The 20738-nt window shown below is 40.6% G+C and overlaps 1 protein-coding gene across 7 annotated transcripts in view; it reads right to left on the bottom strand.

Moving 5' to 3' along the window:
- Nucleotides 1-20510, bottom strand: part of CMC1 (C-X9-C motif containing 1) — a 73463-nt gene extending 52953 nt beyond the window's left edge. For 2 of the 7 annotated variants that reach the window (XM_082348806.1, XM_082348805.1), the window contains exon 1: nt 20314-20506. Coding sequence is in view for 6 of the 7 variants with exons in the window: in XM_082348805.1 (XP_082204931.1) it covers nt 20314-20332 (19 nt within the window). In the remaining variant the exon portion in view is untranslated. Of the gene's footprint in view, nt 1-9909; nt 9947-18721; nt 18833-19308; nt 19440-20313 lie in introns of those variants that run through there. The other 5 variants (XM_082348801.1, XM_082348800.1, XM_082348802.1 and 2 more) reach the window with 5 other exon arrangements.
- Nucleotides 20511-20738: the final 228 nt, after the last annotated feature.

Genomic DNA, 20738 nt, shown 5'->3' on the forward strand with positions numbered 1-20738 from the left:
CAGCAGCCGGAGCACCTGCTCCAAACTCCCACCTGCTCCTCAAATTCCTAGAGAACCCTAAAATCCAAAGGGGTAAGTATCCTCCAAATGATCAGGAATTCTGAAAGGCAAAAGGCAGATGAGATCAGATTAAAGGAGGCAATCTTATCCCCAGAGTTTTTTCCCAGGAAAAAACTGATACCAAAAGTAGGAAGCATGCTCCACGCTCTGAAGCAGCAGAAACAGGGAGAAGGAGACATCCCTAGAGGAAACCAAAGCATTAGTGGTCGAAATACTGCAGCAGGAGCCAAAGGAGGTCACTCTTCTGCTGCCTTCAGACCACAGGTAAAATAAGTAAATACAGGCACTTATCTCCAAAAGATCAGAAAGTCTCTCAGTATCTATCTAGTGACACTTATGACCAGGAACCCCCTAAGCTTTCCCTGGTTCCCAACAACCTTTGGATGCAACTATGAAGTGATACAGTATTTGTAGAGAGGGTAAGAAGGCATCTCAAAAAGCAAACAAATCAGCAACAACCAAACAGCCAAGAATTACCTAAATTTGTTGAAGGACAACACAGTGAAAGGAGAACCCAACTGTAATTAATCAAGAAGTAAACAACCCCTAAGAGGGTGAAAAGAGTAAAGAAAATAAAATTTTCAAATAAATGTAATATACTGAAGCAAATAAAAACACATGAGTCCTCAGAAAGAAACAAATCATAGGTCACCTAAATGCACTTTGATGAAATATCTGAAGCTCAAAAATCCTAAAAGCTTCAAAAGGGAAAAAAAAAATCACCACACAGAGGAACAAGGACCAGATTTACATCGTGTTTCATGGGCAAGACGTGGATGCAAGAAGATAATGACGAAATAACATCAAAGTTCTGAGAAAGAATTACTTTATATCCAAGAATTCCAGAGCCAATTAAGAGTGAAATTAAAGATATTTTCAGATATGTAGGAACTGAAAAGTTTATCTCTTTCAACCCCACCGAAAAAGAAGTGATCTTTATCATAGTGCGACAAACCAAGCCACTAATCCAATGTGGTGATGGAAAACAAGAACCCTTCTGTATGCACAGGGAGCCCATGGGCAGGAGTTCAGGCAGGTAGAGCAGAAGTGACTCCTCTGCTTCTGTGTCTGGGGCTCATCTGGGAAGACTCCAGCCACAGGCCCTGACTTCAACAGCCGCAAAAGCTGGGGCTGGAGGATTTACTGCCAAGAAGACTTCTTTCTTCACATATTTATCTGATATGCGGACTGGAAAGGCCAAATCACCTACACAGGGTACAGCGGGTAAGCGGCCTTTTCTGAGCCTGTCATGGAAGCCGTGCAGCCTTGTTCCCGCTACCTTATGTTGATTTCAAGTCACTGGGCTCAGCCTACACTCCAGTGGAGGGAGGGCCACATCACACGGAGCCTGAGGGAGGGAAGATACTGTTGTAACCTTCTTTGTAAAATAAAATCTGCCACAAGAAGTAACAGAGAATATATTCTGATCAAATAAAATGAATCCATGATGTACAAGTGTAAATATATAAGGCATATTAGAAAACATACATTTAAATTTACATGTTAAAACTGTAGAGTACTTGAACAACATTATCAACTAACTTGACCTAATGTTTATAGAATACTCCACTCAATAACAGCTGAATATTTACCAAGATAAACTATAGTCTGGGCTATGAAACAAATCTTAATAAGTGTAAAAGAATTCAAATCATACAAAGTATGTTCCCTGACACCAGTGTATTTAAAGTAGAAATCAGTAACAAAAGGATCTCTTGACACTAAATAACACACTTTAAAATAACCTATGGGTCTAGGAAGAAATGAAAAGAGAAATTAGAACGTATTTTGAAATGAAAGAAAATATAACATATCAAAATTTGTGTGATGCAGCTAAAACAGTACTGATAGAAAAATTTATAGCACTAAAAGTTTACATTGGAAAAAAAGGATGGTCTTAAATCAATGACTTAATCTTCCACCTTGAGAAATCAGAAAAAGAATAAACACAAAGCAAAGAAAAGAAATAATAAAGATCTAAGCATAAATCAATGAAATAGAAACCAAAACAAACAAGCAAAATGATAGAGAAAAGCAATGAAACCACAACTGGTTCTTTGAAAACATTATTAAAACTGATAAACCACCTTGCCAGGAAAAAAGGGAGGTCACAAAGATCAGAAATGATACACATTTTTATATAATAATAATGTATTTAAGTGATTTTTAAATGTAGGTCAATAAATTTGACAACAAATATGAAGTGGACAAATTCCTTGAAAAAACACAAATAACCACACCTAACTCAAAAGGACATATAACCAGTATAGCCCTATATCTATTAAGAAAATTGAATCTGTAGTTAAAAGCTTTCTCACAAAAAAATTCCAGACCCAGAGAGCCCCACTGGTGAATGTGGCCAAACATTTAAGAAAGAAATAATATCAATTCCATACAAACTCTTTCAGAAAACTGCTCTGCAGCCAGCATTACCCTGATATCAAAACCAGATAAAGACATTACAAGAAAACTACAGTCCAATATCCCATCATGAATACAGATGTAAAACTCTTTACAAAAGATGAGCAAATTGAATTCAGCAATACAAAAAAGGATAATACTTCATGACTAGGTGGGGTCTATCCCAGGATTGCAAGCTTCATTTAATATTCAAAAGTCAAGAAATGTAATTCATCATATTAAAAAACTAAAGAAGGAAAGACACATGGTTATGACAACAAGCCACAGAAAATACATTTGACAAAAACCTAATATCCATTCCTAATTAAAACCCTCAGTAAAGCAGGAACAGAAGGAAACTTCCTCAACAGGATAAACAGCATCTAAAGAAAAACCCACTGCTGATATCATATTTAATGGTGAAACACTGAACGTTTTCCTCCTAAAACAGGGAACAAAAGATAAAGAAGTCTGCTCTTACCATTTCTATTCAGCATTATACTGGAAGTTCTAGCCAGTGCAATAAGGCAAGAAAAATAAAAGGCTTCCAGATTGAAAAGGAAAAAATAAAACCATAGTTACTCAAAGATCATATAAGCGTCTATATAGAAAATCCAATAGAATCTACAAAAAGTTACTAGAACTAGTACATGAGTTTAGCAAGGCTTCCAGATACAAAATTAATATACAAAAATCAAATGGAAATGGCATAATAAAAAGTCAGAGGACTAGAAAATAATTCAATAATAACTTTCCAATCTATAAAATAGAAAATGGCTTTTTAAAAAATGAACTGGGGCTCAGGAACCTGCAAGACAAGAAGAAAAGATCTAACATTGATTTTACCACAGTCTCAGAAAAAGAGGTAAAAAGAATGCAGGGCTGAAAAAATATTTGAAGAAATGACTGACACCTTTCCAAACTAGTCAAAAGACAAAAAACTATCAATTCAAGAAAACAGTTAAAAACCTAAAGAAATACACACCCAGACAAATCATAATCATACTTCGGAAAATGAGAAAGAAAAATCTTCAAGGTGCAGGGCAGAAGTTGAGACACAGATGTAGAGAACAAAGGTATGGACACCAAGGGAGGAAAGCCGCGGTGGGGAGGGGATGGTGGTGTGCTGAATTGGGCGATTGGGACTGACATGTATACACTGATGTGTATAAAATTGATGACTAATAAGAAACTGCTGTATACAAAAATTAAAAAAAAAAAATCTTCAAGGCATCAGAGAGAAATATAGCAGAACAAAAATTCAAAAGACAAAGGCTTTCTCTTCAGAAACCACAGAGGCCAGAAGGAAGTGTCACAGTATTTTTGAATACTAAAAGAAAAGACCTGTCAATCAAAAATTCTATAACCAGAAAAAATGTTTTTCAGGATTGAAGACAAAATAAAGATAACTCAGAGGAAAGGAAGCTAAGGTAATTTCTTGCCAGCAGACCTGTTGTAAAAGAATGGCTAGAGGAAGTTATTCAGACAGGAAGGAAATATTAACAAAAGGAAACTCAGAACAACAGGAATGAAGAAAGGGCAACACAAAGGATAAATGTAATAAACTATTCTTTTCTTGAATTTTAAAAATTACTTTTGACAGAAGCAAAAATTATAGCATTCTCAATGTATATAGAGATAATATTAAAGATGACTTCATGATAAAGGAAAGAGGATAAAGCAACTTTGGTGGTAGTAAGATATCTACATTCTATTTGAAAGATAAAATGTTGATGCTAGTAGACTGTGATAAACTATGTATGCATAATGTAATCTTTAGAACAACCACTTAAAAAAACTAAGAAATAAATACAGAAACCCTACAGATAAATCAAATGGAATGGAGTTAACTAGACAGTAGTAACAGAAAGATAGCAGGAAAACCTCCTGACACCTGGAAATTAAATGACACACTTCTAAATAATTCATAAGTCAAAAGAGGAAGTAAAAGAATACACTGACCTGGGCTTCCCTGGTGGCGCAGTGGTTGAGAATCTGCCTGCTAATGCAGGGGACACGGGTTCAAGCCCTGGTCTGGGAAGATCCCACATGCCGTTGAGCAACTAGGCCCGTGAGCCACAACTACTGAGCCTGCGCGTCTGGAGCCTGTGCTCCGCAACAAGAGAGGCCACGATAGTGAGAGGCCCGCGCACCGTGATGAAGAGCTGCCCCCACTTGCCACAACTAGAGAAAGCCCTCGCGCAGAAACGAAGACCCAACACAGCCAAAAAAAATAAAATTAATTAATTAAAAAAAAAAAAAAAAAAATACACTGACCTGAATAAAAATGAAAGCATAACATATCAAAATTTGTAAGACAAAGCTGAAGCAGTGCTTATAGGGAAATATATAGCAATAAATGCTCATATTTAAAGTCTCAAACCAATACAGTTGACCCTTGAACAACAAGGGTTTGAACTGTGAGGGCCCACTTATACGCAGACTTTTTCCAATACATGGGTACTACAGTATTACACAATGGCAGTTGGTTGAATCCACCACATTTTATTAGGGCAGCATTACTCAGATACCAAAAGCAAAGCAATATTAAAAAAAAAAAAAAACCTAATATCCTTCATGAATACAGATGCAAAAATCCTCAACGAAATATTAGCAAATCAAATCTGGCAATATATAAAAAGAAAAATACACCACACCAAGTGAGCTTTATTCCAAGGATGCAAGGTTGGTTCACTATTTGTAAAACAATCAATGTGATCTATCATATTAACAGTGTAAAAGAGGAAAGCCGTAAGATCACATCAACTGACGCAGAAAAAAACACATAAAATTCAACACTATTCATTAAAAATGAACAAACAAAACTCAGTAAACTAGGACTAGAAAGGAACTTCTTCAATCTAACAAAGAATCTGCAAATAATCTATAGTTAACATCATACTTAATGGTAAAAGACTGAATGCTTTCCCTTTAAGAACAGGAACATGGAGTAAAACTGCATAGAATCATACACACAAACATATGCATGTATATAAAAACTGGTGAAAACCGAAAAGGTCTACTGTCTAGTTAACAGTATTGTACCAACGTCAAGTTTCCTGCTTTTGATATTTGTACTACAGTTACATAAGATTTCACTGTTGGAGGAAGCAGGGTGAAGGGCACAAGAGACTCTACACATTAGTATTTTTTATAACTTCTGTGAGTCTGTAATTATTTCAAAATAAAAAGTTAAGGAAAAAAAACTTCTAGAAGAAATCATAGGAGAAGATCTTTATGTATTTGCAGAATATTCAGACTTGCTTACCCTCGACCATAAGAAAACAATCCAATTAGAAATGGGCAAAATATATGTATCTGACAAAGGACTTGACTCTAGAATATATTAAAAAACTCCTATCAATAACAAAAATACAAACAACCCAATAAAAAAAGAGGCAAAAGGCTATAGTGGACACTTCAAAAAGAAGATACACAAAACTGTAAATATATACGTGAAAAGGTGCTCAAAATCATTAGTCATTAAGAAAATGCAAATGAAACCTATGATGTCATTTCACACCCACCAGAATGACTAAAATGAAAAACACTAATGACACCAAATGTAAGGAAGAAACATGGAGCAACTGGAACTTTCATACATGCAGGCGGGAGTGTGAGATGATAAACTTCTTTGGAAACCTGCTTATTAAGTTATAAAGTTAAATATACACCCAGCCTATTTTCCACTCCCTAGGTATTCATTTACCCAAGATAAACGAAAATATATGTCCAGAAAACAACCTGTACAAGTCAGTTTATAGAAGCATTATTCATGATAGCCCCAAACTGGAAACAACCTAAATGTCCACTGAATACTACTTAGCACTACAAAAGGATGAACTACTGGCTTACTCAACTTGGGTGAATCTCAAAAATTCTGTTGAGAAAAAGAAGCCAGACACAAGAGTACATACCATAGGATTCAAGAACATGCAAAACTAATCTACAATGATAAAAATCAGAACACTAGTTATCCATGGGCATTGAGACGGATATTCTCTGAGGGATGTCCTGTTTGGGGTGTATGCATTTATCAAAACTCACAATGTGTAAATTTCACTATATATATATTTTACTTCAATTGATAATATGTTAACTTTAAAACATGATACAAACCTATACTCACAGTGGGTGATTTTAACACGTTAACTATCAGAAATTAAATAATTAAGTAGACAAGAAGTTTTATAACTTTCTCCTTCAAGATACTATTCATCTTTTATTAGATCTATTTCTATCAGGAAAGGTATTTTTTCATAAATAATATGTAATTATTTATTGCTGGTATGTAGGTTCAACTAAATTTTTTATATTGTCCTTATAACCAATACAACCTTACTTAATTCTCATTAATTCTAATACTCTGCCAATAGATTCTCTTCCAATTTCTTTTTTTTTTTTATAAATTTATTTATTAATTTTTGGCTGCGTTGGGTCTTCATTGCTGCTCGCGGGCTTTATCTAGTTGCGGCTAGCAAGGGCTACTCTTCGTTGTGGTGCGTGGTCTCTAGGTGTGCGGGCTTCAGTAGTTGTGGCTCAGTAGTTGTGGCACATGGGCTTAGTTGCTCTGCAGCACGTGGGATCTTCCCGGACCAGGGCTCAAACCTGTTTCCCCTGCATTGGCAGGCGGATTCTTAACCACTGCGCCACCAGGGAAGTCCTCCAATTTCTATATAGACAATCATCAGGAAAGCTCTGTACCTTTCTTTTTCAATTCTGTCTATGTCTTTTAGAAGAACAGTGAGTAGTAACCAGCAGCACCTGTCTTGAGTGCTCAAATTTTGCTTAGAATCTTTGAAGTTATCTTCATGTTGAGATCTGCCTGTGACTTTACTCTCCTATCTTTGTGTTGTTTTGGTATCAAAGTCACATTATTCAAACAATACGTTAGGGACTTCATTTTGTATTCTCTGGACCCCTTTGTATAAAAATCAAGATTATTACCAGTCCTTTGAAAGTTTGGTAGAAACCACCCGTGATGGTCAGCTTTATGGGTCAATTTGGTGAGGTGCTAGTCCCCAGGTATTCACACAAACACTAATCCAGCTGTTGCTGGGAAGGTATTTTGCAGATGTGATTAACGTCTTTAATCAGTTGACTTTAGGAAGAGCATCCTAGAAAATCTGAGTGGGCCTGATTCAATCAGTTGAAAAGTCTTCAGAGCGCACCTGAGATTTTCCTGAAGAATTCCACCTGCAGACCACATCTTTGGCTCATGACCAAGAGTTCCAGGGCTGCCCTTCCTGACACCCTGCCCTACACATTTCAGACCTGCCCAACAGTCAATCACATAAGCCAATATCCTGCCATGTATATGTGTATATGTGTGTGTGTACCTGGTTTAGTCAGGGTTTGGGAGTATGTATGTGTGTGGGAGATAGACACAAAGAGAGTTTTAACTACTGATCCAATTTTCTAAGGGCTTTCTATTTATTCTTGAGTAAGTTGCAGTTTTTAGTAAGTTTGTATTTCTCAAGGAAACTATCCACTTCATCTAAAATTTAAAAATAATGATATGAAGACGTTCACATGACTTTTTCCTCTTTACTACACCTATAGCTGTATCCCAATTTTCACTACCTATGCCAGGGGGTCAACAAACTTTTTCTGTTAAGGACCAGAGTGTAAATACTTCAGGCTTTGTAGGCTACAAACCATCTCAGTCATGTATACTCCTTTTATTTATTTATTTATTTTTAACAACCCTTTGAAAATGTTACCAACCATTCACAGCCTACAGGCCTTACCAGATTCTGCCCAGGGTATAGATTGCTGAACTCTGGCCTACACTATTGATTTATGCGTTCTCTTTTCCTTAGCTTTGCCAGAGCTGCTATAAGATGAGAAAAAGAACACTAGCATACAGAAGGAACTGCAAGTATGGGTGGAGAAAAAAGGACAGATTGAGAGGGAGGCTCTGGAGGAGTGGTGGGACCTGAGGGGACTAAGGAACCAGGATGAGTCAAGGAGAGCTTCCCAGTTTTCTGGCTCCAAATGAAACGATGTGACCACTCACTGAGACAGGGAGACAAAAGAAACCCCAGGTGGGAGGGTGATTCAGGGTAGACAAGCTGAATTTGAAGTGTCTGTGACACATCCTGTGAGTGGAAAGCTGGTATCTATTTGGAGGGAAGACAATAAAACTGGGGCAGTCTCCACACACTTCTTTTCTCCTTGTCTATAGTGCAAACCATATTTAGGCATCAGTAATTAACAGTATTATTACTGAACAGATTAGAAGAAATACTGTGATATGCTGATCTACTTTATATAATCAATTTCAGAATGTGATCTCTTCCTTTCACTCATACAGTTTTAATCTATACAACTCACCTATAATGTGTCCTGATGAATCCACTCTTTCTCTACACATCTTGCAGTGGTCTTAGATAAAGCACTAATTTTTTAAATTAGCTCCCTGAATAAAGACATAGCTTTGTGGTACTGAACCATTTTTTCCATAAGTAAATTATAATATTGATTACCTAAATTTACCTACATTATAAATTCTAGGTTATAATATTCCTCCGGAAACATTTTTTAAATGGCTTGCAAGAACTCGTTCTGATCGTTCTTCTAAAACCTCCTATGGCAAAGAAAATTCTAGAATCATATAAATATTTATTTAGATTTTCTACACTCTTGGTGTTAAATCAGAAATAACAGACTTGAGAATTCCCTGGAGGTCCAGCGGTTAGGACTCTGCGCTTCCACTGCAGGGGGCACAGGTTCTATCCCTGATCAGAGAACTAAGATCCTGCATGGCATGCAGCCCAAAAAAAAAAAAGAAAAAAAAAACCAGACTTAAAAATATATAATTAATTCTGATACCACTTGGTAGCATACCGATCATTAAATGTCAATTTTTAATTAATTATGATTTTATACATATTTCAAAGTTTCCTTCAACACTACAAATATTATAGATATGGCACTTTTTATTCACAAAATTACAGGGTGATTCCCTCAATGTCAATATGATGCATATGTTATACATTTGCACCAAAGCCTACAAAAAAAATCAAATTTTGAGAATTTGCTACTCTATAGTCACATGAATTTATACTGAGATGAAGAATCAGGATAACACCACTGGGGAAAATTTCCAAAGCTCTAACTTCTCAACATTCTATCATCACCTGAAAGTCAATTTTCACCTTTTTCACTGGCTGACTTTGTTAGTTCAGACTTTGCTCTGGGGCTCACGTGTTCCTGCAACATGCCATCCTCAATTACAAGGCAAATGACAGCAGCACTTGCCATGAATCCACAAAGATAACAGTGACGCAACTCAGAGCATCACAGAATCTTCCACTGGAAAGAAGTGACACCAGAAGGGCAAGGAATACCTTTTCAACACTGAAAATGTTCTAATGTAATTAATTTAATTGTTATTTAGATAATGCCACTTTTTTGTCTTTTTTGGAACCTCCTAGTTGCACTTACTTGTTCCCGCAGACATTTCCATGCTACTGTTTACTCTGGAGGAAAAATAAGAAAAATGCTTGTAGTAGATGTGCAAAACTGCTCTTATTAGCAACGGTTTCTACTTTAAGTCCCTCTTCTATACCAGCTACCAAGAGTCTCCAAATGAAGGGCCCAGGCAGACAGCATTGTGTACAATACAGCAGGACCAGAGCTCTCCACTGGTACCTTTGCACTGCGTGCTTCACACCAGGAGCCCAGGAGGACTCCGGTCTCAGTGCTCAAAGACACTGATGCCCCAACCAGACTTCCCTGTGTCTGCCAGCTCGGTCATACCCACTTCTACAGCAACAGTGTAATATGAAGAAGGGGTGGGTGGGCAGGGGTACGGAGACTGGGAAAACGAACACAGGGAAGATCAGTGTCCCTTTCCCACTGTCTTCCCTTCAAGCCACACTTGAATCGACAAAACAAAGAAAATCCATAGCAGGAAAGATTTTCCTCCCAACAGTCCAGCAGCCTCTGGCTATGAAACCTCAAGATGAAGGCCAGGAACACCCTTTAGTCTTCTTAAAGCCCCCTCAGGTTAAGTATTTGGATTCTGTTTTGCACATAAAAACATGGAGACTCACAGAGGGGAAATAACCCAGGCCTCTGATAAAAGGGCAGGCCCCAAATCTTCTTCCACAACCCGACCCCTCACCTGGGGCAGTGGCCTATTTCAGGGGACTTCAGCAAACAAGGTCCCATGAGCTTCCAAAGTCACGGAGAAGCCTGAAAGAACCCTTGGACAAGAAGATTGTTGGTTTCAGAAGCATCGTTTTGAACAAGCAAAATTCAAAACTTCACATTTCTTGATCAGAAAGTAAAGCTAAATGATTCTGACCATGAAGAAAATTATTAAAAAAAAAAAAAAAGCAAAAGGACTGATTTGTCAGTTGGCTGAAAAGTACCTTCACAGAGAATAAACATCAAATAACAGGTCAGTCAGTGACAACAGAATCTTTTTATAAGCTCAAACTTACAAAACCCAGAAAGCACATCAATGAAGCAGATGTGCCTATTTCTGCTCTGCTTCTGGGTCACACACCACGGACTTCCCACAATCATTGTGCTACATTTGTACTCCTCTGTCCTATCAGCTTCCTCTGGTAGTAACCACCTCGTTCACACCACATGTGCCCATTTCCCCAAAGCACCTATTTCTTGGACCTCAGATTCTGCAGATTGCTAGGTGTGAAAACTTCCTCTTCCACCCACATTGCTTTAACCAAGATGAGGCCAGAAAGGGACAAGACTAAAAGTATACCAAAGCAGGAAATCAACTTATGCAAGAAGACATGCCAATTTTAGAAAAGCACTGCAATCTCCATTGTGGCCATAATGTCTTAAATGAAAAGGCTTCACGTTTACTTTATTTGGTAAAACTTCAAGACTGTCTTTCGCTACAAGCACAATTTCCCATTGATATCTAATAGAAAATCAGCCGTGTTATTACGGGAAACAGAAGGAATAAATGACAGCATGCCTGGGCCTCCCAGCAACACACTCCTGATTTATTTTCCCTCCGGTGTCCGTCTGGAACACAGTGGGCTACTTGCATCCTTACGAATGCTTCTCAATGCCTCTGGCCACACTAGCTCTACCAGTTCTTCCCCTCCATCTTGTAAGAGTTCATAAAATTTAACAAAACACATGGACCACTTTGATAACACAGCAAGGGAATTATTTTTATATTGAGACCTTATTCACTTATTTCAAAGATTCAACCCTTGCTCAAATCACTCACATCTTTCTCAGGATGGCCTTCAGAGCCAGTCTGAGTTCTGAGTTAAAACCAGTTCCACAATACAACTTTCTTCCTACCACCTTCACCAGACTGCCTCTGGCTAACCTTGGCTGAAATTCAAGTTCACCTTCAGAACAAAAATTTACCAAAATGAGGATATTAAGATAAATAATTAAGATATTAAGATATGTGTACTGTAGAGGCTGAAGGCAAATTCTAAAGGAGCCTCAAAAATATTCTGAACTATGGTAATACTGAAAAAAGTATAAACACTCTCTAGGTAAGCTCTGCTCCTATTCCTCCCGCAGCAATCCCACAAGGCTCCACCTTAAAAATGGTACTTTTTATGCTGTGTTCTCATTGCTTGTCTACATCTCCAAATCTACTCGGCCCACATTTTCAAGTATCTGTTAGTAATTCCCAAGTCCCACCAGCATCAGAATTTCAACTTAAAATTTCTATAGTTTAAATCTTTATTCTGCCACCCCAGTGGTTATATTATCCTTCTTAGCTTAAAAAAAAAAGTCAGCTTGGATTTATATAGTACACAGAAAAAGCACAATAAATATTTTCAGAAGGAAGGAAAAAGTGGTGGTAGAAGGGATCATTTTACAAACACCATCACAGGCAGGAGCAGGCGTTATGAACCTGAGGCTTACATAGCTCAAAGCAATCTTGCATCACCACCCAGCAAATCACTAGTCAAGTCAAACTCAAGCTCAATCTTCTGTCTTTATTTTCCATCTCCTACCTCTTATTTCCTTATCAAAGTTTACTTATTTAACATCACACTCAACTCTTGTTCTACCCAAAGTGCTCCCTGACCCCAGCACCTGAAAGCGAATTCTCCACCCTCTAACCCCACGGCGTTTCATGCACAAACGCTATGGCTCTAATCACACGTGGACTTAGAACACAGCACAGCACACTACCTACGAAATCTTCTCCTGCTAGATCAGTGGTTGCTACGGACTGAACTGTGTCCCCACCACCACCATTTTCATGTCGAAGCCCTAAACCCAAAATGACTGTAGTTGGAGAGGTGATTAAAGTTAAATGAGCTCATATGGGTAGGGCCCTAATCTGATAGGTGGCCTTGTAAAGAAGGGGAAGAACCAGTAGCCAAATCGGTCCGCACCTTGACTTCGGACTCCCAGCCTCCCAAACTGCGAGAAAATAAATGTTCACTGTTTAAGCCACCAAGTCTATGGAATGTTATTACGGCAGCCCAAGCAGACTAAGACAGGGTTTGGTACCAGAAGTTTTCAATTCTGGCTGCATCTAACAGCCACACCTGAGAGGGCTTTTAAAAATTGTGATTCTGGGTCCCACCCTAGACCAGTTAAAACAGAGATGCTGGGGTAACACCCAGGCATTGGTATTTTTAAAAGCTCCCCAAATAATTCGAATATCAGATTCTAGATTAAGAACCACTGCACGGGGCTTCCCTGGTGGAACAGTGGTTGGGAATCCACCTGCCAATTCAGGGGACAAGGGTTCGAGCCCTGGTCCGGGAAGATCCCACATGCCGCGGAGCAACTAAGCCCGTGAGCCACAACTACTGAGCCTGCGCTCTAGAGCCTGCAAGCCACCACTACTGAGCCCGTGCGCCTAGAGCCCGTGCTCTGCAACAAGAGAAGCCACCGCACCGCAACAAAGAGTAGCGCCCGCTCACCACAACTAGCGAAGGCCCGCGCGCAGCAACGAAGACCCAACGCAGCCAAAAATTTTAAAAATAAATAAAATAAATAAATTTTAAAAAAGAAAGAAAACGGGCGTATCATGCCAGACACCCAAGGGTTAAGGGGCATAGCCCAAGACCCCTTCCCTCACCAGGCTGCCCAGCCTAAGTGACTGGAAGATATAAAAAAAAAAAATTTTAAAAAAAACACTGCACGAAACTTAAGTAGAATGAGGTCAGAGAACATGTCTCATTAACCTCCATAACTCCCTCTAACTCCTAGCATATGGTAAACATGCAATAAAACTATTTAATAAATGACACATGTATTTAAGTTTCTACATTTGATAATCATTATACTAACAAATAGTTGAAAAAAAAATATTCATTCATTTGATATTCATTCTGTTAAACATTTATCAGGCACCTACTATGTAGCAAGCAACATGCTAAGGATTGTTTATACACTGATGTACCTTATTCTGCAGCATAAACATTTAAAACTCTGTCTTTCAATTAATCATATTTAGTTAATTAACAAATCGTTTAATCTGGAAAACCTCCCAGTAACAGTTCTTTAGCAAAAACACAATGCAGGATAGTAAACACCACGTTCTTAAAAATGTTTTCCCTCAATCTCTTTACTTACAAATGTAAAATTATAATGGGGGCTGGTGGGGGGAGAAGGTTAATTTGGGAATCAACGTTCTTATTTGGGCACATTTTGTGTGGCCCACTTCTATCAAGTCTAAGGTACTTGCATTTTTGACATCTATACACCTAGCGATGCCTACAAATACAGCATTAACACCCTTAGAGATAAATAACCATACTAATCGAGTCAATGAAACATGAACTTTCTGTGCTGAGTCAAGAACCCCTTGAGACCAGCTGGAAGTATTTAAAAACATACAACTTTAAGGCTTGAAGCAGCCTCAGCTGCTGATACATCTTACTCTCCCTGCCCCTCACCCTCAAATCTCAGATTATGCCGTTCAGAATTCTTAAAGGACCTGAGGTTACTGGCAAAGTCTGAAACAAGTCAGTCCTACTCATTCCCAAATTCAACTCGGTGCTAACTGCATAACAGTACAGTGCCTCCTGGGGCTGGTGGAGAATGTCTTGCAGTCTACGTGTAATAACTGGCCTATCCTTTCTAATCATCCTTTCGCTAATATAGTTAAAGATATGGAACCATATGAAAGACATTTACTGGTCACCACGCAAGTAAATATTCCCATTTTCACATCAGATTTTTCTTCATCTCTCAAGTTATATGATACATATAGACATACCCCGTCTATAGGTTTCATTCTATTTCTCAAGGAAAAAACTCTAGATTAGAATGAAAGAAACTCCATACCCAGATTCTTTGAAATTTTGGTGGTTTTTAAAATTCCAAATATTAAAAAAAAAAATTTGCAAAAGTCTGGAGGGTGGTAACCATCAGGGAAAGCATCCTCTGAAACTGATTTTTTAAAAAAAATGAACAAGACTTAGACAGGTGTGGGGGTGGGGCAGAAAGGGAAAAATTCCAAAAAGAAGGAACAGCATGTCAAATGGCCTAGAGGAAAAACAAAAACAAAAACAATTTGGCATATGTTAGGTATATTTAAACTTTTTTACCACAACCCCGAGATACTTTACACCTGGACGCAGTACACACATCTATGTGAATTTACGTTTTATGTGCAAGGGTACCCCTTCCTACCTGAACTGCCTATCTGATCCAAGCTCTCACTACCCAAACTAAGGTTCCTAACAGACTCACATAAGTTATTTTTAGGATGGAGCTGGTGTCCCTCCCGTGGCGGGGAACACAGGTGCCTCCTGGAGGAGAGAACCTGAAACATCACACCTGCAACCTTCCCAGCACCGCCCTGGGGCATGGGAGCACTTGGCGGTTTTCCTTCTCGAGGTCCCCTCTCCCTACCCCTGCAGCGGGCTTGGGCTGACAGGCATCACAAAGCCCAGCTCCCTTGCCTCCAAAGCAGGACAAGCCCTGCAGCACACCCTTACTCAGCCTCTTCCCCTCCTGCTCCTGTTCCCCTCCCTCCCTGGCAGGTTTTTCCTAAAAACACTCCATGAATAAATCACCTGCACATAAAACACCCAAGTGGTGCCCAGGTGCCCGAATCTCGTTCCTCAATACCGTGCCCAAGTAAAGGAACCAGGGCTTGTCTGAGAAATGAGTAATTCTATGGCTGGGCCAGGGGAGGTCCTAGAGGAGCCAGAGATATTGTGTGAGAAAAAAAGGAAATGCTCAAAAAATGATGGGAGCACGTCCCAAGGACCCAGAAGCTGGTTTGAACGAACTCTCACTGGCCAAATCTGAGAAAACGTGAGTACCAAAATAATTACACACAGTAACAAATGATGAACCATGGAGAAGATAGAAATTCATGAGTCCACACCAATAACAAATCTATAAATCAATAAGAAACAAAATGGTTTCTTGTCTACGGCAAAATGTCAACAACCATCTAATAAACATGGAGAGAGCGCTGGAGGTAGAAAACCATCATTCTGTAACCATCATAGGAAAGACTGAATCGGGCAAAAATCATCAATGGAGACTCAATCAAAGGGGGATTTTTGATGAGGAATGAACATCTGCATGGTCTTCAATGGTCTCCCCACAGATTACTTATTAATTACAAGATAGGAAAAACATAGCAAAGAAATGGGACAAGACCTTGGCCAGGTGGTCAAAATTACAACCACCCACGAGAGACGGACCTCCCATGCCTCCAGGTGTGATGCCCCAATGCAGATGGTTCAGCTGAGATCTCGCTCGGGATCTGATCAAAAGTCAGATCAACACACAATGAAGGAAAGTTCTACCTGTCACTCTCTTGCACTTGCAGTGTCTCCCTGTTATTCTTGGATAAAATTCAAACTCCACCAACGGGTTTAGGAGACATTTCATGATCACAGTCCAAACCCCACAGGGCCTCCAAACACATCCCTCTTTGACTTCAATGCTTCTCTCTCTCCTGTGCTCTCTGCTAATGCCAGCGTTTTTAAGTTTCAGAGAACAGAGGACTTCCCTGGCAGTCCAGTGGTTAAGAATCCGCCTTCCAATGCAGGGGACTCGGGTTAGATCCCTGGTCAGGCAACTAAGCTCGTGGGCCACAACTACTGGGCTCATGTGCTCTAGAGCCTGCTCGCCGCAATGAAAGATCCTGCATGCCGCAACGAAGATCCCACGGGCCGAAATAAATAAATTTTAAAAATAAATAAATAAATTTCAGAGAACAATTTCAGGTTGTTAATCTAATGAGACAAAAGCAATATATTTTCTAGTGCAAACATGATTTGAGCTTAGCAATACATAAAACGTGAGAAGTCAGATATTTAGCTCTCAACTTGAATATAATTTGTGTGTAACCAGATACTGTGAAAACACAGAAGCAATAACAAAATAAAAAATTTTCTAATCAACTACATTATAGTATTTTTCCATATTAATCACACAATGCTCAGAAAAAAAAAAAGATTCTCCCAACCGTTGAGATGTCTAACTTGAAAAGCAGACTCTTCCAGTGACTGAGGGAGCTGGTATACCTAAAGCTCATCTACCTCCATCTCCATGGGAACCACTAAAAGAACCCATGCAACCTAAGTATTCCAAGAGCTGCCATAATGCCATCCTCCCAAGATACACACATCTTACTCGTGGAATGTCATGAAATTCCTGAGCCCACTTCCCACCCCTGAGCCCGCTCACTACCATGTTCTTCCCCTTATTAGATTTCTGGAAGAAAACACCCAGGGAGGGAGACACACGCACACACTTAAGGGAACTTCTCTCCTGCTGCCCCCACTGTGAATCCACCCTAATAGATGGGGCAGGGAAACTACCTACCCTGCTCAAAGAGGAAAAGGTAGAAGAAAAACAGAGGAGAAGGGAATCTCTTCCAGGTATTAGAAAAAGTAAGAAATCAAACTTCTCAGGCCCAGGTTCCTGTGAGTTGTCATCTGGGAATATAATCATGTCAGATGATTTCTCTGGACTCTGGAAGCAGCAAAGGCTTAATTGGGTGTCCTTTCAGGACAGCACTAGGCTGGACTTCCCATGACTGGGCTATTTTACAACTTGTTAGGGGCAGAGGTTAAATTCTAGAACTTTGTCCAACAGAGACAGAAATAATATCTGACCAGTGGGAAAGATAACCCCCAAAATGACAGTTTATGACCCTATTTAAATTAACCAGCTTTTATCTAAGCCAACAATCTATGACATATTCTAGTATCTACCTCTCAATGCTTTTTGGAGTGTTTTTTACATTTTACTGGTTCCCTTACTAATTACTGAGTTGAAGAAAATCTTCAATACATATTCACTTTGTCTTAGCGTAAGTAATCATTTTACCTTTCTGGAAATTCTACTTCAACAAGCACCACTTCTAACACCCTTTCTATAGGTGATCAATAAACAACCTCTAAAATTTCAATCACCTAAGTTTGACTGGGTTTTTAAAATAAATATAATACTTGCAGAAAGAGTTATAAATTGGTAAAGTTATAACTTGGAATAAGACTAACTGCTTAAGTCCTTTTATAGGAGAATGAACTACACTGTATATTTCTTGAATCATTACTATGTGATCAAAGGTCCTGTTTACAGCTACAGATGTAGGGAGAACTTCCCTAGGAGCAGGGAGATTAGGTTGATAAGAAAACAAAGCTGAAGATCAAGTCAATAAACCTGGGAGATTTCAGAGCCGTGTTTCTCCTCTCCATATTAGAACTGCCCGTGGACTATTTTAAACCGCCAGAGGCTTGGGCAAAGTAATTCTGAACATCTGCAAGTGCAAACAGCAACTAGTATTTTTTAAAAATTTCTCTCTCCCTCACACTTTCCCTCGGTGTTTTGGACTCTCCAGCTTTTTCTCTTTGCACTCAAATAGTAAGAGAAAATAGGGAAAGTAATTATGGCTGATAAGCTTCCAAAGAGTGCTGGTATTACCTCTACATTCACAGAAAGGAAAATTTCTTAAATAAAACTACATATAAAAGTATGCAATCTGCATTTCATTGTTGGGTTCAGAATTTCTTGAGGAAAATGGACAGTTAGTTAAAATGGCAGTTAGTTAAAAGCCGCTGCCAAATGAAAATCAAACTTGTATAAAGTTTTAAAACCTAACATAAACCAATGAGAAAACAGATTTTGCTATATAACTTCATTTGGCATATCTACTCAGAAACATACCACTGTGTACAGTAAGAAGAGGAATATCAAAATATGAACTTATGTTTCAACCTATGAACCAAACAAAAATTAAGTTTAAAAAAAAAAAGCTGACTTCAATACATTTGTATCCTGATAATTAAACAAAGAAATATTTAAATCGTCCTACTTGCTGAGTCCACTTTCTTACTTTCCATTCCAATCTTGTTTCCATGTCTGCTTTCATCTGAATTTCCAATGAGCATCGTGTTGTTAGACTGGACCATCACCAGCCACCCAGCTGAAATCAAGAGTCTAGGAATTACTCTTCATGCCTCCCTTTCGCTCACCACTCATTCAATGCAACAGCAAGTCCTGTCAATTTCTCCTCCAAAACATCTTCCGAAGCTTTGTCTTTCTTTCCATTTCTTCCTAATAGCAGCCCAGGCCAATACATACCAACATATCTGGCCTGGACTGCTGCTACCATCTTAACCTTCCTCTCAGGGTCCCTCTACAATGCTACCACTGCTACCAGGGTAGTAAAGGCATAACGTATCATATTATGTCACTGCCCTCTTTAAAACTCTCCACACGTTTTTGATAACATGAGGAAAAGTCCAAATGCTTACTTATCACCGCTCAAGCCCTGCAGCATCTAGGTTCTGCCTACTTTCCCAGCATCTTTCCTGACAGATCTCCACACTCTGGCCCTCACTCCAATCAAATCGTTTAAGCACTTGCACCTTGGAGCGCCTTAGCATACTGGTTCCTTACCTCTTTACAGAACTGCTTCCTCTGGTCCTTCAGATGCCAATTCACATGACACTTCCTCCTAGAGCTCTTCACTGACCCTTCCACCTAAAGTGGTCCTCGCTTTACCATCTACCTCTGTCACCGCTTATTTTCTTCATGTTTACCACAATCTGTAAAAGTGTGTACGGGGAGAGGGGTGCTGTCTTCTTTCTTCCACCACTAGAACACAAGATCTAGACAGAGCAGGGACTTTCTGTCCTATACACTAGTTTCCTAGGGCCTAGAACAAGACACGACACACAGTGAGGTGGCAACAAGTATCTGTTTACTCCATAAGGACTCAAACGGCATCACGGCCTGCAGCCCGGGCTGGACGTGGGATTCTGAGTCTCACCCGGACTCGGCTTCCCCAGCCACAAGACTTGTCAACTACACGTCTATTTCCTTCTCCCTGAGTCACCAACAGGGCTGTTTTACTTCTGGCTCTCCAAAGGTTGGAAGTCATTCCTCCTCCCACCGCCTTGAGTTTTCACATCCATAAAACGAAGGGAATGTTCTAAAGCCAATCAGCACTCCCCCCAGACCCGCAACTCTGCGAGCATCCTCCGCGCCGGGTACCGCAGGGGACTCCTGAGGACGGCGTCGGAGGCGGGCACTGACGCCGCGCGGCACCAGGAGGGCGCGCCTAAGTCAGGGGACGGGACCGGGAGTCCGGGGACACTTTCCAGAGAAACGGGCCCTCGTCCTGACCGATGTGTTCAAGTCGGACTACAGATATTTAAAGGAGCCTGTGCCCCAAACTGTGCAAAGAGCATGATGACAAGGAGGCAGGCGCTAGGCGGAAAACGTCCGCAAGCCACAGTCGGACCGCCATCCCCTAACCCTCTCGCCGAGGGCCGGCGGGCCGGGCGCCGGGGACGCGGGAGGGCGGGGCGGCCTCAGCGCCGCACCACCTCCAGCCCGCCCCCTGCCCCACGCCCGCCGCACGCCCCCGAGGCTCCGCAACCCCCGCCTCCCGCCCCGTACCTGTGGGGTCGAGGGCCATGTCCGCGTGCGGGAGGTGGCAGCCGCGTGGCCGCCCGCACAGGTGGGGCGGGGCTGCGCCCCACGTGAGACAGGGTGGGCGGCACGCGGGAGCAGGAGGAGGAGCGCGGGGCCCTTCGCAAAGCGGGGCGGCCCCTGCCCCTCTGACTTCCTGGTCGCGACTTCCGCCGCCCACTGCGCCTGCGCACTCCTAACCCCGCGCTCAACCCCGTGACCCGAGTGGGAGGACTTGTTGGAGGGAAGGACCGGGGAGGGGGCGTCACTGCGCGCCCGGGGGTGGAGGGCCCTCCTGGACCGCGCAGGCGCGCTGGGGGTCAAAGGGAGCGCCTGCCGGCCCACCCTGTAAGCGGCGTGCCCGGGGCATGCGCGTCCCGGGGCGACTCGGTTCAAGTCCAAACCTCTCCCTG

This window comes from Balaenoptera borealis (assembly GCF_965194805.1).
Source record: "Balaenoptera borealis genome assembly, chromosome: 12".
NCBI classification, from domain to species: Eukaryota; Metazoa; Chordata; class Mammalia; order Artiodactyla; family Balaenopteridae; genus Balaenoptera; species Balaenoptera borealis.